The 12,346-nt window shown below is 44.6% G+C and overlaps 1 protein-coding gene across 1 annotated transcript in view; it reads left to right on the top strand.

Annotated features, from left to right (window-relative positions):
* Positions 1–7,649: 7,649 nt before the first annotated feature.
* The window catches only part of usp43b (ubiquitin specific peptidase 43b), a 56,027-nt gene continuing 51,330 nt past the window's right edge, over positions 7,650–12,346 (top strand). The window contains exon 1 of the mRNA XM_070923566.1: positions 7,650–8,276. Within this exon, the coding sequence (XP_070779667.1) occupies positions 7,650–8,276 (627 nt within the window). The remainder of the gene's footprint in view (positions 8,277–12,346) is intronic.

A 12,346-nucleotide genomic window follows, 5' to 3' on the forward strand; every position in this document is an offset into this window, starting at 1 on the left:
GTTCCCATTTTGGGGGGGGGGGGGTCTTGTGACGCCTTAAAACAAAGCGATGTTATATGTGGGTTATGACCAGTGGCGTCCATCGTTTTTCCAGCCTACTTTAGACATGAAGTTGAGATGAAACCACGCCCACTTCCGTATGACGACGCCTCCCATGGAAAGCGCTCTCACGCGGGAGCAGCGAAACATGGCCGCTACAGAGGCGTGCAAAACTGAACTTGATGGATCTGTTGTTTATCAGGCCACAAATGAGACAAGAATCAGCCTGTTAGCTTGCTATTTCCTAGCTGCATGTTCAGTGGGTGCCTGGTTTTGAGCAATGGGAGACGTTAATTATGAAGGACTGAGTTAACAGTTTGAGTCAAGCATATAAGCTTTATTATGTGTATTATTAGCTTATCATTTAGAAAGCTATAACTGGCGAGGTGAGACATTTCTTCATGATAATAATAACTTCAGCATAAGTTAGCTGTAGGAAGCTGTTATGGTGACAGGAAGGTTCCTCCTTTCTGAGCTTATTGGAAGGCAGTCAGTTCAAAGGCCTCTGCTAACGTTAACTCATTGGCTGAGACTGGCTGGGAGGTTTGAACTATTCACATAAACTATGCACCCATCTTGTACCATTTATATGAATAGATGACTATTTCTACCACATCTGTTGTTTCCATACAGGGTGTGCTCCCACTAAAGACCTTCAATCTTTCATTGATTAACATTTTATTGTGATTCTTGCAATATATCAATAGTTCACTTGTCCAAGTCCAAAATCCTAACGCATTATGCCAAGTTGTTATGAAATCTAATTTCAAGTCATTCCAAGTTAATATTATGGTTTGACTTTTCTCAGATCACATCACTATTTTACTATGTTTAGCAAATAATAATAAACCTTTCCTATTAAATGTTTCGGGATCCCTTACGACCCCATGCGCTCAAGGAAGATACTTTGTATTGTAAATGAAAGTGCTTTTATGTCAGTCAGTTAAATCTACCTAATATGCTGTTTTAAAAGAGGTGTTTCACACTGTGTCCTTCTTCCCAGCTGCATTGACAGTTGAAACAAGCCTCAGAGGCTGATATGACATGATGCTGTCTAACTGGTTCACACTGCATCAGCCTTGCAGCCTCTGAGACTGTATCTGATGAACCACACGGGAGGGATCATGTAATGTGTGAAACATCATTTTGTATGAATTCGGGAGGTCAGGACACCAGTGGATCTTATCATCAGCTCAGGAATCTGGCTTTCCTTCTGAAAAAATACGATACATATTGTTTCTTTATATTATCTCTGTACATTGTTGACAAATGCAGATGGTGCCTCGCTGATCAGGCTTACAGTGGTGGCTTCCTGGTTTTCAAGAGGCTCATTATTCTGGGGATGAAGTGTCAGGGGAAGTCTTTGATTTTTGTAAAATGCAGCTTTTTACAAAGAGTTTCAATGCAATACAATACAGTCAAGGTACATACGTAATTAGCAAGCCCTCTATTTGAGAGTTAATTGCTGACAGATACACCCTACTGCCTTTTTTGTTTGTGCTATATAAAGGTGTTGTTGTTGTAAGTAATTTAAGATATTATGTGACAAAGTGAAATTGCAGTCAGCACTTTGTGGCAGCTCCCATGGCAGCTAGTGATGAATATTTTTCTGAGGAGAGTTTGAATCGTCCTGGCTGCATCCTTGGACTTCCTCCCTTTCTTCCTTTAGCCAAGTTGGATAGGGAGCATCATAGCAGCTATCATCATCATCCAGTAAATCTTTTATGGAATTCAAAACAGGCTTTGGTTGTGCTGCTCAGTGACTCCTACAGTCTTGTTCTGAAGCCTCTTCGGTGTTGATTTAACTGAATGTTGAAAGGGTCACCATCCTGTTTGGAAAACTCAAGGAATCCTCTGAGGAATATTACCATAAAACATAACCAAGACATTTTATTAAGATTGTAGCATCAGACATAAGTCACTGGATCACGGACTGTGCATTTGACACAGTTCTTTTTTACTGAATTATTTAGGGCACAAACTGCTGCCTAATGCCCCGTATGGAAAGTGGCAAACTCTGTTTCGACGCAACATGATTTTCAAATTTTACAGAAAGTACTTTGTCACAGTTGGAAAAAGCACAATACAAACAATAAAATGAATAATGGCTGTGCTCCATGTAGCTGCTTCAGTTTCAGGGTCCTGGTATGGTGCATGCTGAGCAGTGGGTGGCAATTGTGCTTACAAGCAGTGTAGGTCTGTGACATTATCAGCCTAATTTGTCAGAGGACCTGGTGGTTGCGGGCAGACAACCTGATTCAGCAGAAATCTCCACCTGCACGCAGGTGCTTAAGAGACAAACTCATCTCAACCAGCCAGAGCAGTGTTGTGAACAGTGTGGCCTGTCATGTGCAGCAGACGCTCATGTACTGTGACAGTCCTGGTACTGTGAGTGGTGGCATGTTGTCAGTGTGATCATCAGTGTCTCCATCATCTCTTAAATAGTCATTTGTTGTTTTATCCCATTTGGCTCCTTCATTTAAAATGGGAAGAGTAGTATGTCAATTTCAAACCTCACCAATAGAGGGAGCCATAACACAAGCAATTTGAAGTCGCAGTACGAACTGAACTACTGCACATCTTCTATTTATGAACCATTTATTGAAACTAGGAAAGCAAAATTCCTAAATTATAAAAACAATACAGTTAAATATTGATGTTATTGTCTTTTTGTGGTGTTTTGCTCCTTTTCTTTCTCATCATTAATCAGCAGCTGTCATTCTAATAAGAGTATGACCCCTTGAATCTGGTTTATCCTTCACTTCATTCAGCGTGCGGATGCTGACTCATGTTATGCCATGCTCATAATTACAAGAACTTCCTCAAAACAATCTCCATCTATTCATATGCACATATAAACAACCAGCACCTGCCTCTTTGCAAAAACCAAGAATGATGGAAAATTCATGTGTTTACTGCTGGAGCGGGACAGAGGAGGCTTCCTGTTCACGCTACCCACAGCTTGGGATTGACAGCTGTTTCCACCACCTGAGATAGCAGCAGAATAATGAGGGAGGGGAGGAGAGATAAAGCCACTAGGGGGATTTTAACAAAAAAAAAGGAGTAATAATAATATTCATGATGAGACTACGGGCCCCGTGAGACAGGAATAAAATGTATTTCTGCTGATGTGCTAAATGTGCACTGGTTTGGTTCCTTGCTGCATGTGTGTGTTTAGTTTCCTGCTGTAACTGATAACAGTTCAGATACAGTGAAAGTAGGACTGGTTGTGGATGAAATAGGGCATGAATAGAAATAGCTCTGTAGCCTGGGCTCCAACAGTCTCAGGAGGGAGTGCGGTTGCCTCATGTGTGCTGTTAAGCCGATGGCTGTCTATTCTCCGTCCAGGTGCGTGTGTGTGTGTGTGTGTGTGTGTTTGCTAGTGTGTGGGAGATCCTGCCCAGGACTCTCAAGCTCCTGGAGTCCATGAGAAAGCATAAGGCCTCTGCCAAATGCATTAAGATTAAAGGCATTGACAAGGAATGTGTTATTGCCAGCTCAGATGGGGCCTGCATAATCTGGGACCCGGTGGAAGCCAGAACTCGCCCACTCAAGCCCTTCTGTTTCTTTTCTGCCGACACTAATTCACATCACAGGAATGGTTAAATCAATTTAGTCCTGATGAAGGCGACCGTCTTGTTAAACCTTCGAAAACTTTTGTAGAACATCATATTTTAGTCAGCGCAGTAAAAATACACGAAGCAGTATTGATTTCCTCCGGAGGCGTGCTGTTTCGTCACTCTGTCCATGTACAGTAGGCATTTTGCGAGGAGTCAGGTGCTCCTGGATAACTCTGATCATCATAACACTGTCCTCGACGTCTCCCAGATGAAAAGCAGAGAGGCGCTCAGAACATAAATCAAAAGAAACATCTAAACTTTCATTGTGCTCTAGTACGTGTAAGTTTAGATGAAGCAAAACCTCCAAAACTTGTGTGATGTACTGTATGCTCTTGCCTCTGGTCATACTTTACTGTAGCGAGGCAGCCATAGCAGGGCAGTGTGACAGTCATAGTGCATTGTTCTTTTAGCTGAGGGAGTGTTTGTTCCCAGAGCAGACGGTACATATGACTCAGGTGACCAGATGGTCTCTGTTGCCTACTTCATCTTTGGGGTTGACATTTCCTTCTTTGCAGAGAGGAGCGTCACAGGCAAATTGCCTCTCCATTTATAGGCATAACATCACTTAGCTATTAGGCCACGATGCTGCTACAGTGATCTAATTACGAGTGCTGCAGCGCTCTGAAAGAAATACATCTGGCTGTGTCTTGTTTATATTATCATAACTTTGAGTTGGTGCCACATTAATGCTCAAATGGCCGTGTCACACATCCAAGACAGAGACATCTACTGTATGACTTTACAACGGTGCACCTCTCTTTTCATAGTGAGATATGAATTAGATGTTAGTCATGAGAGAAATCATCTTTGCAAGAGAAATATTGAAAGGTATCTGACTGAAAATGCAAAATTGCTCTAAAAATAACATCAAATAACAATTGAAAGAGGCCAAAATAAGAAGGAGACAACTGCCAAACCCAGAGGTGATTATTGCTTAGCCACAAACTCTCAAACATGCACAGCGCTTCTGTATATGATAGATGGCAGCAGCTCAGAGGTGCCCCTGGTTCAATATGTATGGCTTCTGTATGGCTTGAGTCTGTCAAAATGTGGATTTAAGCAGGAGAGGAGGATCAATTCAAAGAGTTGACACAACACCTGTCAGGGGAGTATGACTACGTTGTCCCTCCTGGCAGAGTGGTGTTTGGGGTCATTGTATGAGAGTGAGACCGTCTTTGTCCATTGCTGGAGATATCTGCATGTAGGGCGCTGGCTGCCCCAGGTACTGTAGATCTCACAGTGGACTTGCTGGTCCCCATTGGCCCAATCAGTGAAATGTGAAACCTATTCCATGGAAGATAGATTTACCAGTATATTCTTATTTATTATGAGGTGATTATGTGCCTCCTCCTCTTGGAGGAGGGAAAGGAGGCATTTGGTGAGGCTTCGCTTGTTTGTATACAGGCCTTCAAATTCAAGTTGTAGTATTCTGCCCTTCTGCTGTGTGCACTCATGGCTGTTTCTATCTCTCAGCTTTGAGCATGTCATGAATATTCTTCAGTTTCCTCTCCTGAAATTGAGTCTGCTGGTGGGATTATTATTGCTTCCCAACAACAACAGGTACTCGGTACCCTCATCAGCACCACTCTGAGGGGACGCAGAGTAGGAGGCTCCCCCTTCTGAGCAAAGCCTTGGCTCGGACTCACTCTTCCGGTTGCATTAGCAGTGAGGAGGAGGAGGAGAATGCTTTTGCTCACTGCTGCAATAAATCTGCAGTTTTTTAGTGTTAGTAAGACGGCCCTGTGTGATTAAACATATCTATGTAGAGAGCAAAGGAGATAAGCGATGCCGCTCTCCTATACTTCACGGCCCAGGAATGCTAGTAATAATCCAGGACACTGTAACCTGTGATAAATGCCTTCCAAGGCTTAGCTAATGAATTTCCTCTGTAGCTGCTGGGGTCACACACACACACACACACACACACACGCACACCAGATATGCTCTCTTCTTGCCTTTTTTATTCTGAATTGGCAGAAATCAATACATTAGACCCGTGATTCCCAACCAGGGGTACTTGTACCCGCTGGAAGTACTTCTGCAGTTGCCAGAGATTGTGGAGTAGCTAATTTGTAAAAAAAAAAAAAAAAAAAAAAATCATTTGATTAAAAATATATATTTTTGCGATTGAGAGTCCCTTAAAATTATTGCGCGGGTCCAGACCTTTGAATCCACCCACTCCACCAAGTTGATACTGGTCTGGCATCATGACATGAAACAGAGGTTTCTCACTTGAAAAAGTGATTATCCAATGAGCACTGTGGGACGATTAGCCAATCAGCGCCAAGGGCGGGACTAATGCCGTTGTCAAGCTGTGAAATGTTCATTTAATGGCCTCTCTTTCGCATTTGGGCTGCTGAGTGATATTCTTGAATTTGAAATGTCGCCTTTGATTAACAACTATTTTACACAGACGGCGTGTCTTCTCAATATCGCCCAACATCGTAGTTTTACTTTGCGCTGCTCCACTCTTAAAACCCTGGCAAAACCCAATATGAGACATAAAAACGTTCGATTCAGGCAAATATGTTGGGCTCTAGTGATTGATTGGGGAATATCAAATCCCCCTCTCCCACGGAAATGGGTTAGAGTGGAGGCCATGTTAGACTGAAGATGGAAATGGTGTAATGAGTTGACAATTCTGTCTGATATCAGGCAGCGAAAACTGCTTAGAAAGCAAGCAAGTCTAAGACGTTTGCTAAAACTAATGGATGAATGGTCGAAATGTCTAGCTTCTGCTACTAGTACGAAACCAAACTAAACACTGACAGTTGAACTGTATGAAGAACTTACTGTAACAATGTCCACTTTGTAATGAATTAGACAGATGACTCCGTTAGCTCCCACATCTCCGTGGAAGAAGTTGAAGCCACACTTTTAGTCCCCATAAGAGAAAAGAAGTGAGTGACAACAGGCGTCAGTGTGTGGAGCTCCTTCACACTACACTGATCGCAGGTAGCTGATGTCTCCCTTATTGGAAATAGTTTGATTTCGGCTTGATTTAATGTCATCTTCACATGGGAAATCACTTGTTCTGTCGAATGTATGACAGCATGACAGGTTTAGAGGTTTGCTGAAGGTAACAGGAGAATAAGTGGGAATCCCCATGAAGCACTGATGGAGGGCGCAAGCACAGCCTTTCAGTTAACCATCGCCTCTTAGTTGCAGCTCTGTGCAGCGGGAACGAGATTTATTTCCTCTCACAGCATGGCGGGTGAAGTAAGGCACAGGGGATTAGATGTGTTGGTCTTGTGATGCAAAGTACAGGAAATATTATACTTTTTACTCCACTACCTTTATTTGACAGTTATAGCTAATAGTTACTTTTCACATTGAGACTTAAAAGGAGTTAAAGTTGAAGTTCCAAACCTTTATGGCTTGTGAAACCTTTACAAAAAAAGTGTCTAGCTGTGGCTCCTTGTCACATTTCAGATGTCTGTGAGTTATTAGCAGTTCCACTAAAGAGACATTTCCCCCCTCAACCTCAAATGTTAGAGCCTAAAGCAGCAAAGTTAAAGCCCCAACAGTAAAATGTCACATATGGCAGGTTGGTTTTCAACCCAGACCACTTGAATCCGGGCCGCACACTGCTCTCTTATCTGCTCCATGTGCTGGAAAGTGGGAGGGGGCAGTCACACAATCACAAGCCTTTTCCAGGCGAAGTTGGGCGCGATGGGAGGGGAGCGCTCAGTGCTGCAGCTGGACGGCGGAGCGGCTCGTGTTGTGCTGGGCACGACGAGATGCTGCCCGCGGATAATCATAATGAACGCCTTCAGTAAGTGCTGGGATGGACGAGGAAGGTTCGCCGTCAGCGCGGGGTGGAATAACAGTGTGCTGTTGTGCCTCCTGGCTCCGCGATGGTGTCACATCTGTGCGCTTTCCCCTCTGCTATCCGGACAGGGGACACGGGCGGAGAAGTGACACGCCGGCGTCGGTATTTGCACAGTTATCAGTCTCAGAATAGACGCGCAAGGGAGTAGAGGCGCCGTCATGGAGAGACAGAGCCGAGGCAGGGAGGACACGCCGACATCGAAGGAGGAGAAGCGCAAAGAGAAGAAGCCGAAGTCTGGGAAGCTTTTCCGAAAGAAATCGCTGAAGTCTGTGGGGAGTTTTATGAACAGAATCATCAAAACTTTGGGCACTTTCACCCACTTCGGAGACGCTGACGCGCATGACGCGGAGGACGACGACGGGGGGTTTCGGAATGGCGCACCTTGCACCCTCAGCGCCGGCTCGGGGATCATCAAAGAGGACGCACAGGTGGCTTGGGATCGCGTGGCGAAAAACACTTCGAGCACGTCTTCCTCTCTGTGCACCGGCAGAGAAAAGCTCCTCTACCAATACGGAGACAAGATCCCAGGTGTGCTGGGGCTGAAGAACCACGGGAACACCTGTTTCATGAACGCCGCGGTCCAGTGTCTGAGCAACACCGACCTGCTCGCAGAGTACCTGGGGCTGGAGCGGTACAAGCTGGACCTGAGTCACACCAGAATAAACGGGGTGGTGAGAAGTGACGAGACGAGGCTCGCCAAGGGGGAAGTCACGGAGCAATTGGCATCACTTGTCAGGGCTCTGTGGACTCTGGAGTACACCCCGCAGCTCTCTGTGGACTTCAAGGTACCCAAAGTACAACATTTCAGCCAAAAATCACAGTCTGCAGGGGGGGGGGCTCAGTATACGTAACAGCACAGAGTAGGTAAGGCCAGTCCTCCAGCCTCAGTGGTTGATTAAGTGAACACATAGTTCCTTGGTACCTTCAGTGCAGAGTTGGCTCTCTGTTTAGTCAAACATAATCACATGTTATGCTCACAGTATGCCTTAAACACACCATGAAGTAGCCTGCATGTAATGTTCAGACAAAAAGGGGGGTGTCACAAGTCTTACATCATTTGCTATGTAATTGCCAGTAGTATAGCAGCCATTCTCTTCCCACATGCACTAACAAGCATACAGTGCTCTGCCCTGTGACTTCAGTGTTTTGCTGCCAGCTGATAATGAGGCTGCTGGTGTGTGTCACTGCAGTCTGAGGGCACAGGGTCAGCAGGTGCAGGTGCTGGACTTTGTTTTTTCCACCAGAGGACCCTAAAATCTCTAGTGATAAAAAATAAGGTTCACACCGCCGGCATCGCTTTACAGACAAACCCCAGCAGGTGCGTGACGGCTTCAAGTTAACCATTGCTTCCTGTGCAGCAGTAACTGGATGTTAGTGTTTTATTTCATCTCACAGCGTGGCAGGTGGAGTAAGGCACAGGTGACTGCACATGTTCATTTAGATGTGTCGCTGTTGTGATGTGCAGTACGTCAGCACGGGGTGGAGAGGATTTACTGCGACACTTTCCACTTAAGAATCCTCCTTCCATGAGGATCAGGGGCTGTGGCGGAGCCCTATCAGGAGACCCTCAGGCTCTCCTGCTCTGCCCATACTGAAGATAGGGGAGGAGGGGTACTTTATCTGCCTGCAGCTCTTTGCTCTGGATTTCTCTGAGCCATAGTTCAAGGCAAGAAGTAGATAATATGGAGCAGCGAACAAAGAAACTCCACAATGGATCTATTCCTGGAAATGCTAATTACTCCGTAAGAAAAGGGTATAAGTATGGCTACTGGAATGTCTTGACCCCTACTGTATAGACACAGTGTCTGTCATCACACCTGAATGTATTGTAATGAGGAAGCCAACGGTTCACCTGAGAGCCAACTACAGTGAGTGTTGTCTGTTTTTTTGCAGCGTTGACAGTCAGAATGAATTTTAACATTGATTCTTTCTGTCTCTTTTGCTCTCTGAAAAACTCCCTGAAAACTGGCAGAATCCTCACTGCCAATAATTCCCAAATTCCACACTTTCATCCCCCTCTTATCTCATAGGACAACGATATCAGATATTTCCAGGACAACAAATCAGAGGGAACAGCATGGAAACATCTTGCCAAGATTAAAAGAGAAACCCTAAACACCCCCCCCCCCCCCCCTCCTCCCTGTATGTGATGAGATGTTTCCTGTGTTAAAGCACACACACACACACACACACACACACACAGACTGCTGTGCCTCTTGGCTGTGGTTTGTGACCGTAGGAGGTCCAGAGTTCATGCAGCTTAGGCCTCCTGAAATTGCCTGTTGAGTAATACCACAGCTGCCTGGAGGGAGGCATTATAAAATAATCAGATCGCTCCGAGGCTTGTGTCTCAGAGGCAAAATTAGCTCCCAGTTGCAGGAACTCCAGACAGCACAAACCACGTATAAGCAATCTGCCGGAAAAAGGATTGGTCTTTATTTGAATGCTCAATGAATCTATTGTTTCTGTAAGTTGATTATCAGTCGCTGCAGGCCTCTGACAGTCAGGTGTTTTGTCAGGAGGGCATTGGAAAGGTTCAGCTAAAGCAGCCAGATTAAAAGGACTACCTGTAGTACCCATCTTCACATCACAGGAATTTTGATAAGAAATGATAAAAGGGCAAGTGTTGGAAGGGATCTCTTGTTTTTTTTACCAATTACCCTTTCAACAGGATGTGCTGCACTTTTCATTTGAAATGAATAATACTGTTCTGTAAATGTAGGATCATCCGTGTTCTTCAGAGTTAATGAATCAGCAGCGGCCTCCCCACAGGTCAGTCGGCTGAAGAGTCCCAGTCAGGAGAAAAAACAAAACAACAAAGTCCTGCCGAATACCTGGCGCTCTGCCACATTCCTCTACCACCTGTCCTGCCGGACGAGTGAGGTGGACGAAGGGAGGCAGCTTTTATAAATGTCCGCTAAAGATATCTCACACTGCCAACGTATCCCAAGCTTCCCCTCTCACAGATGTGTCTCTGACGTTTGCAGCTGAAGCGTTTCTTCAACCTGGGAGCAGATGTGTGCTTTTGATCTGAACGGTTCTTGTGCGCCCTCCCCAGCAGGACGGTGTGTTTGCACAGAGGGGCCTGGACAGGGACAAAGCCTGAAACTCAAACAGTTACTCAACAGCCAATCTATCGGTTTCCATAACATGAGAGGCCTGAGAAAGAAGGGAGTGGGGATGACTGAACAGGAATGTCGTCCTGCCCACAGTGTGTATCGATGGGCCTTTTTTAGGAAGCTAAATATGTGTTGTGATGAGAGTGGGGGCTTGCTCACAGGTATGTGTCAATATTTGCCGTCTCCATGTTGATCTTTAATGATTATCTACGTTGCTGGTTGCAGTAAGTCAGACGTCTCGCTGAAGATGTACAGTAGAGTAGCGATTCCTCACCAGGGCACCACAAACTGGATAAACCGTTGAAATGATTAGCTCAAAGTATTGGATAAATGGTTAAAATATTACAAATATAACATTGGCTAAATGATGTAGAGGACAGATGAGTGTTTTCTTAGTTTGTCTTTATCTTTTAGTTCGATGATTACACACATTACTAACTAGCCAGTGGCCATTATGCCACAGAGAGCAATAAAAAAAAAAACATGGCATTCTCCACAACCTCAATTATATCACTGAGAGAATTGCCACCTTCAAAAGGCTGATGGTAATTACTGTTATTACTTTGCTGCACAACAGCTTTAGGCGAGTGCGTGTCCATGGTTCTCGTGGTTAATGTCAGAGCATTTCAGCAAAGCAGCCCTGAATGTCTCAAGAGCCTTATTATAAAAACAATCGGCTGTACTACATTGAATCTTCTCCAGTCTACAGTGTAGTAGCCAGACAGAATATAAACTATGTGTGTGTGTGTGTGTGTGTGAGTGGAAATACATCCACAACATCCGGAGAATACACACGCTTAAGGTTGTAAATATGGTATTCAGAGTACACCTAAGACTCCCCAGAATCAGAGGTGTGTCATCTATAAGAGCGAAAGGAAAAAGTGAAAATGGCAGTGCAAGCATGCAGCTTAAAAAGTGTGTCAAAAAAAACAAAAAACATTGCTCACACAGCTGTCCAGTTGTGGTGGCTAAAACAGTAGCTCTATATTTGTTAAACCTTTGTATTTTGTCACCAACTTATCTTGAAATGAGAGCGAGGCTCCAGCGGCGGACGACAACCCTTTGACATCTGTGAGGCAAAGGAATCTTCACTTTCAAGACGAGATCAGAAGAGGAGATTAGAGAACCTTATTGCTCTGCCAAGACTCCAGCAGAGGGTTTTTTTTCCTTTTTTTTTTTTCTCTATTTATGAATTTTTATGTTCACTTCTTGCACTTGTCAGTAACCACGTCTCAGTAACTGCTTTGATGCAGTCCTGGCTCTACTTCCAATGAGCTGTTGCTCTGGTCATACTGAACCGCTCTCTTTTTTTAATATTTCAAAAGAAGACTTGACTTGAGTACTCTTTTTTTTTTTGGTCTGCTCTCTGATCTTGTATTCAAACAACTTCACACATTGGCACTGGGGAGTTGCTGCACAACTGCAGCTTTATATTGTGTGGCACTGGAGAAATATTCAGCCGCATGCTTTGCCCCAGGACACTTCAGTGCTGGGTGTTAAAGGAGCAAAGAGTGTGTATTAAATTCAGCGTCTTTTTGAGACTTGAACTCGCAGCTCCTCAGTGACAGGCCTCTAACTTCATCACCAAGCGTCCTACAGCACGTTACGGTGTAAAAGCTATAAGCGGCACATCACATATGAATGGATTATGAAGCAATGATTACAGTCTGCTATAATCTCTCATCACTGCCTCTGCTTCTGCGGGCTGCCAGCTGCGGTTCATGCAGCTAATTCCT

The sequence above is a fragment of the Enoplosus armatus genome, chromosome 17 (assembly GCF_043641665.1).
Source record: "Enoplosus armatus isolate fEnoArm2 chromosome 17, fEnoArm2.hap1, whole genome shotgun sequence".
Taxonomy (NCBI): domain Eukaryota; kingdom Metazoa; phylum Chordata; class Actinopteri; order Centrarchiformes; family Enoplosidae; genus Enoplosus; species Enoplosus armatus.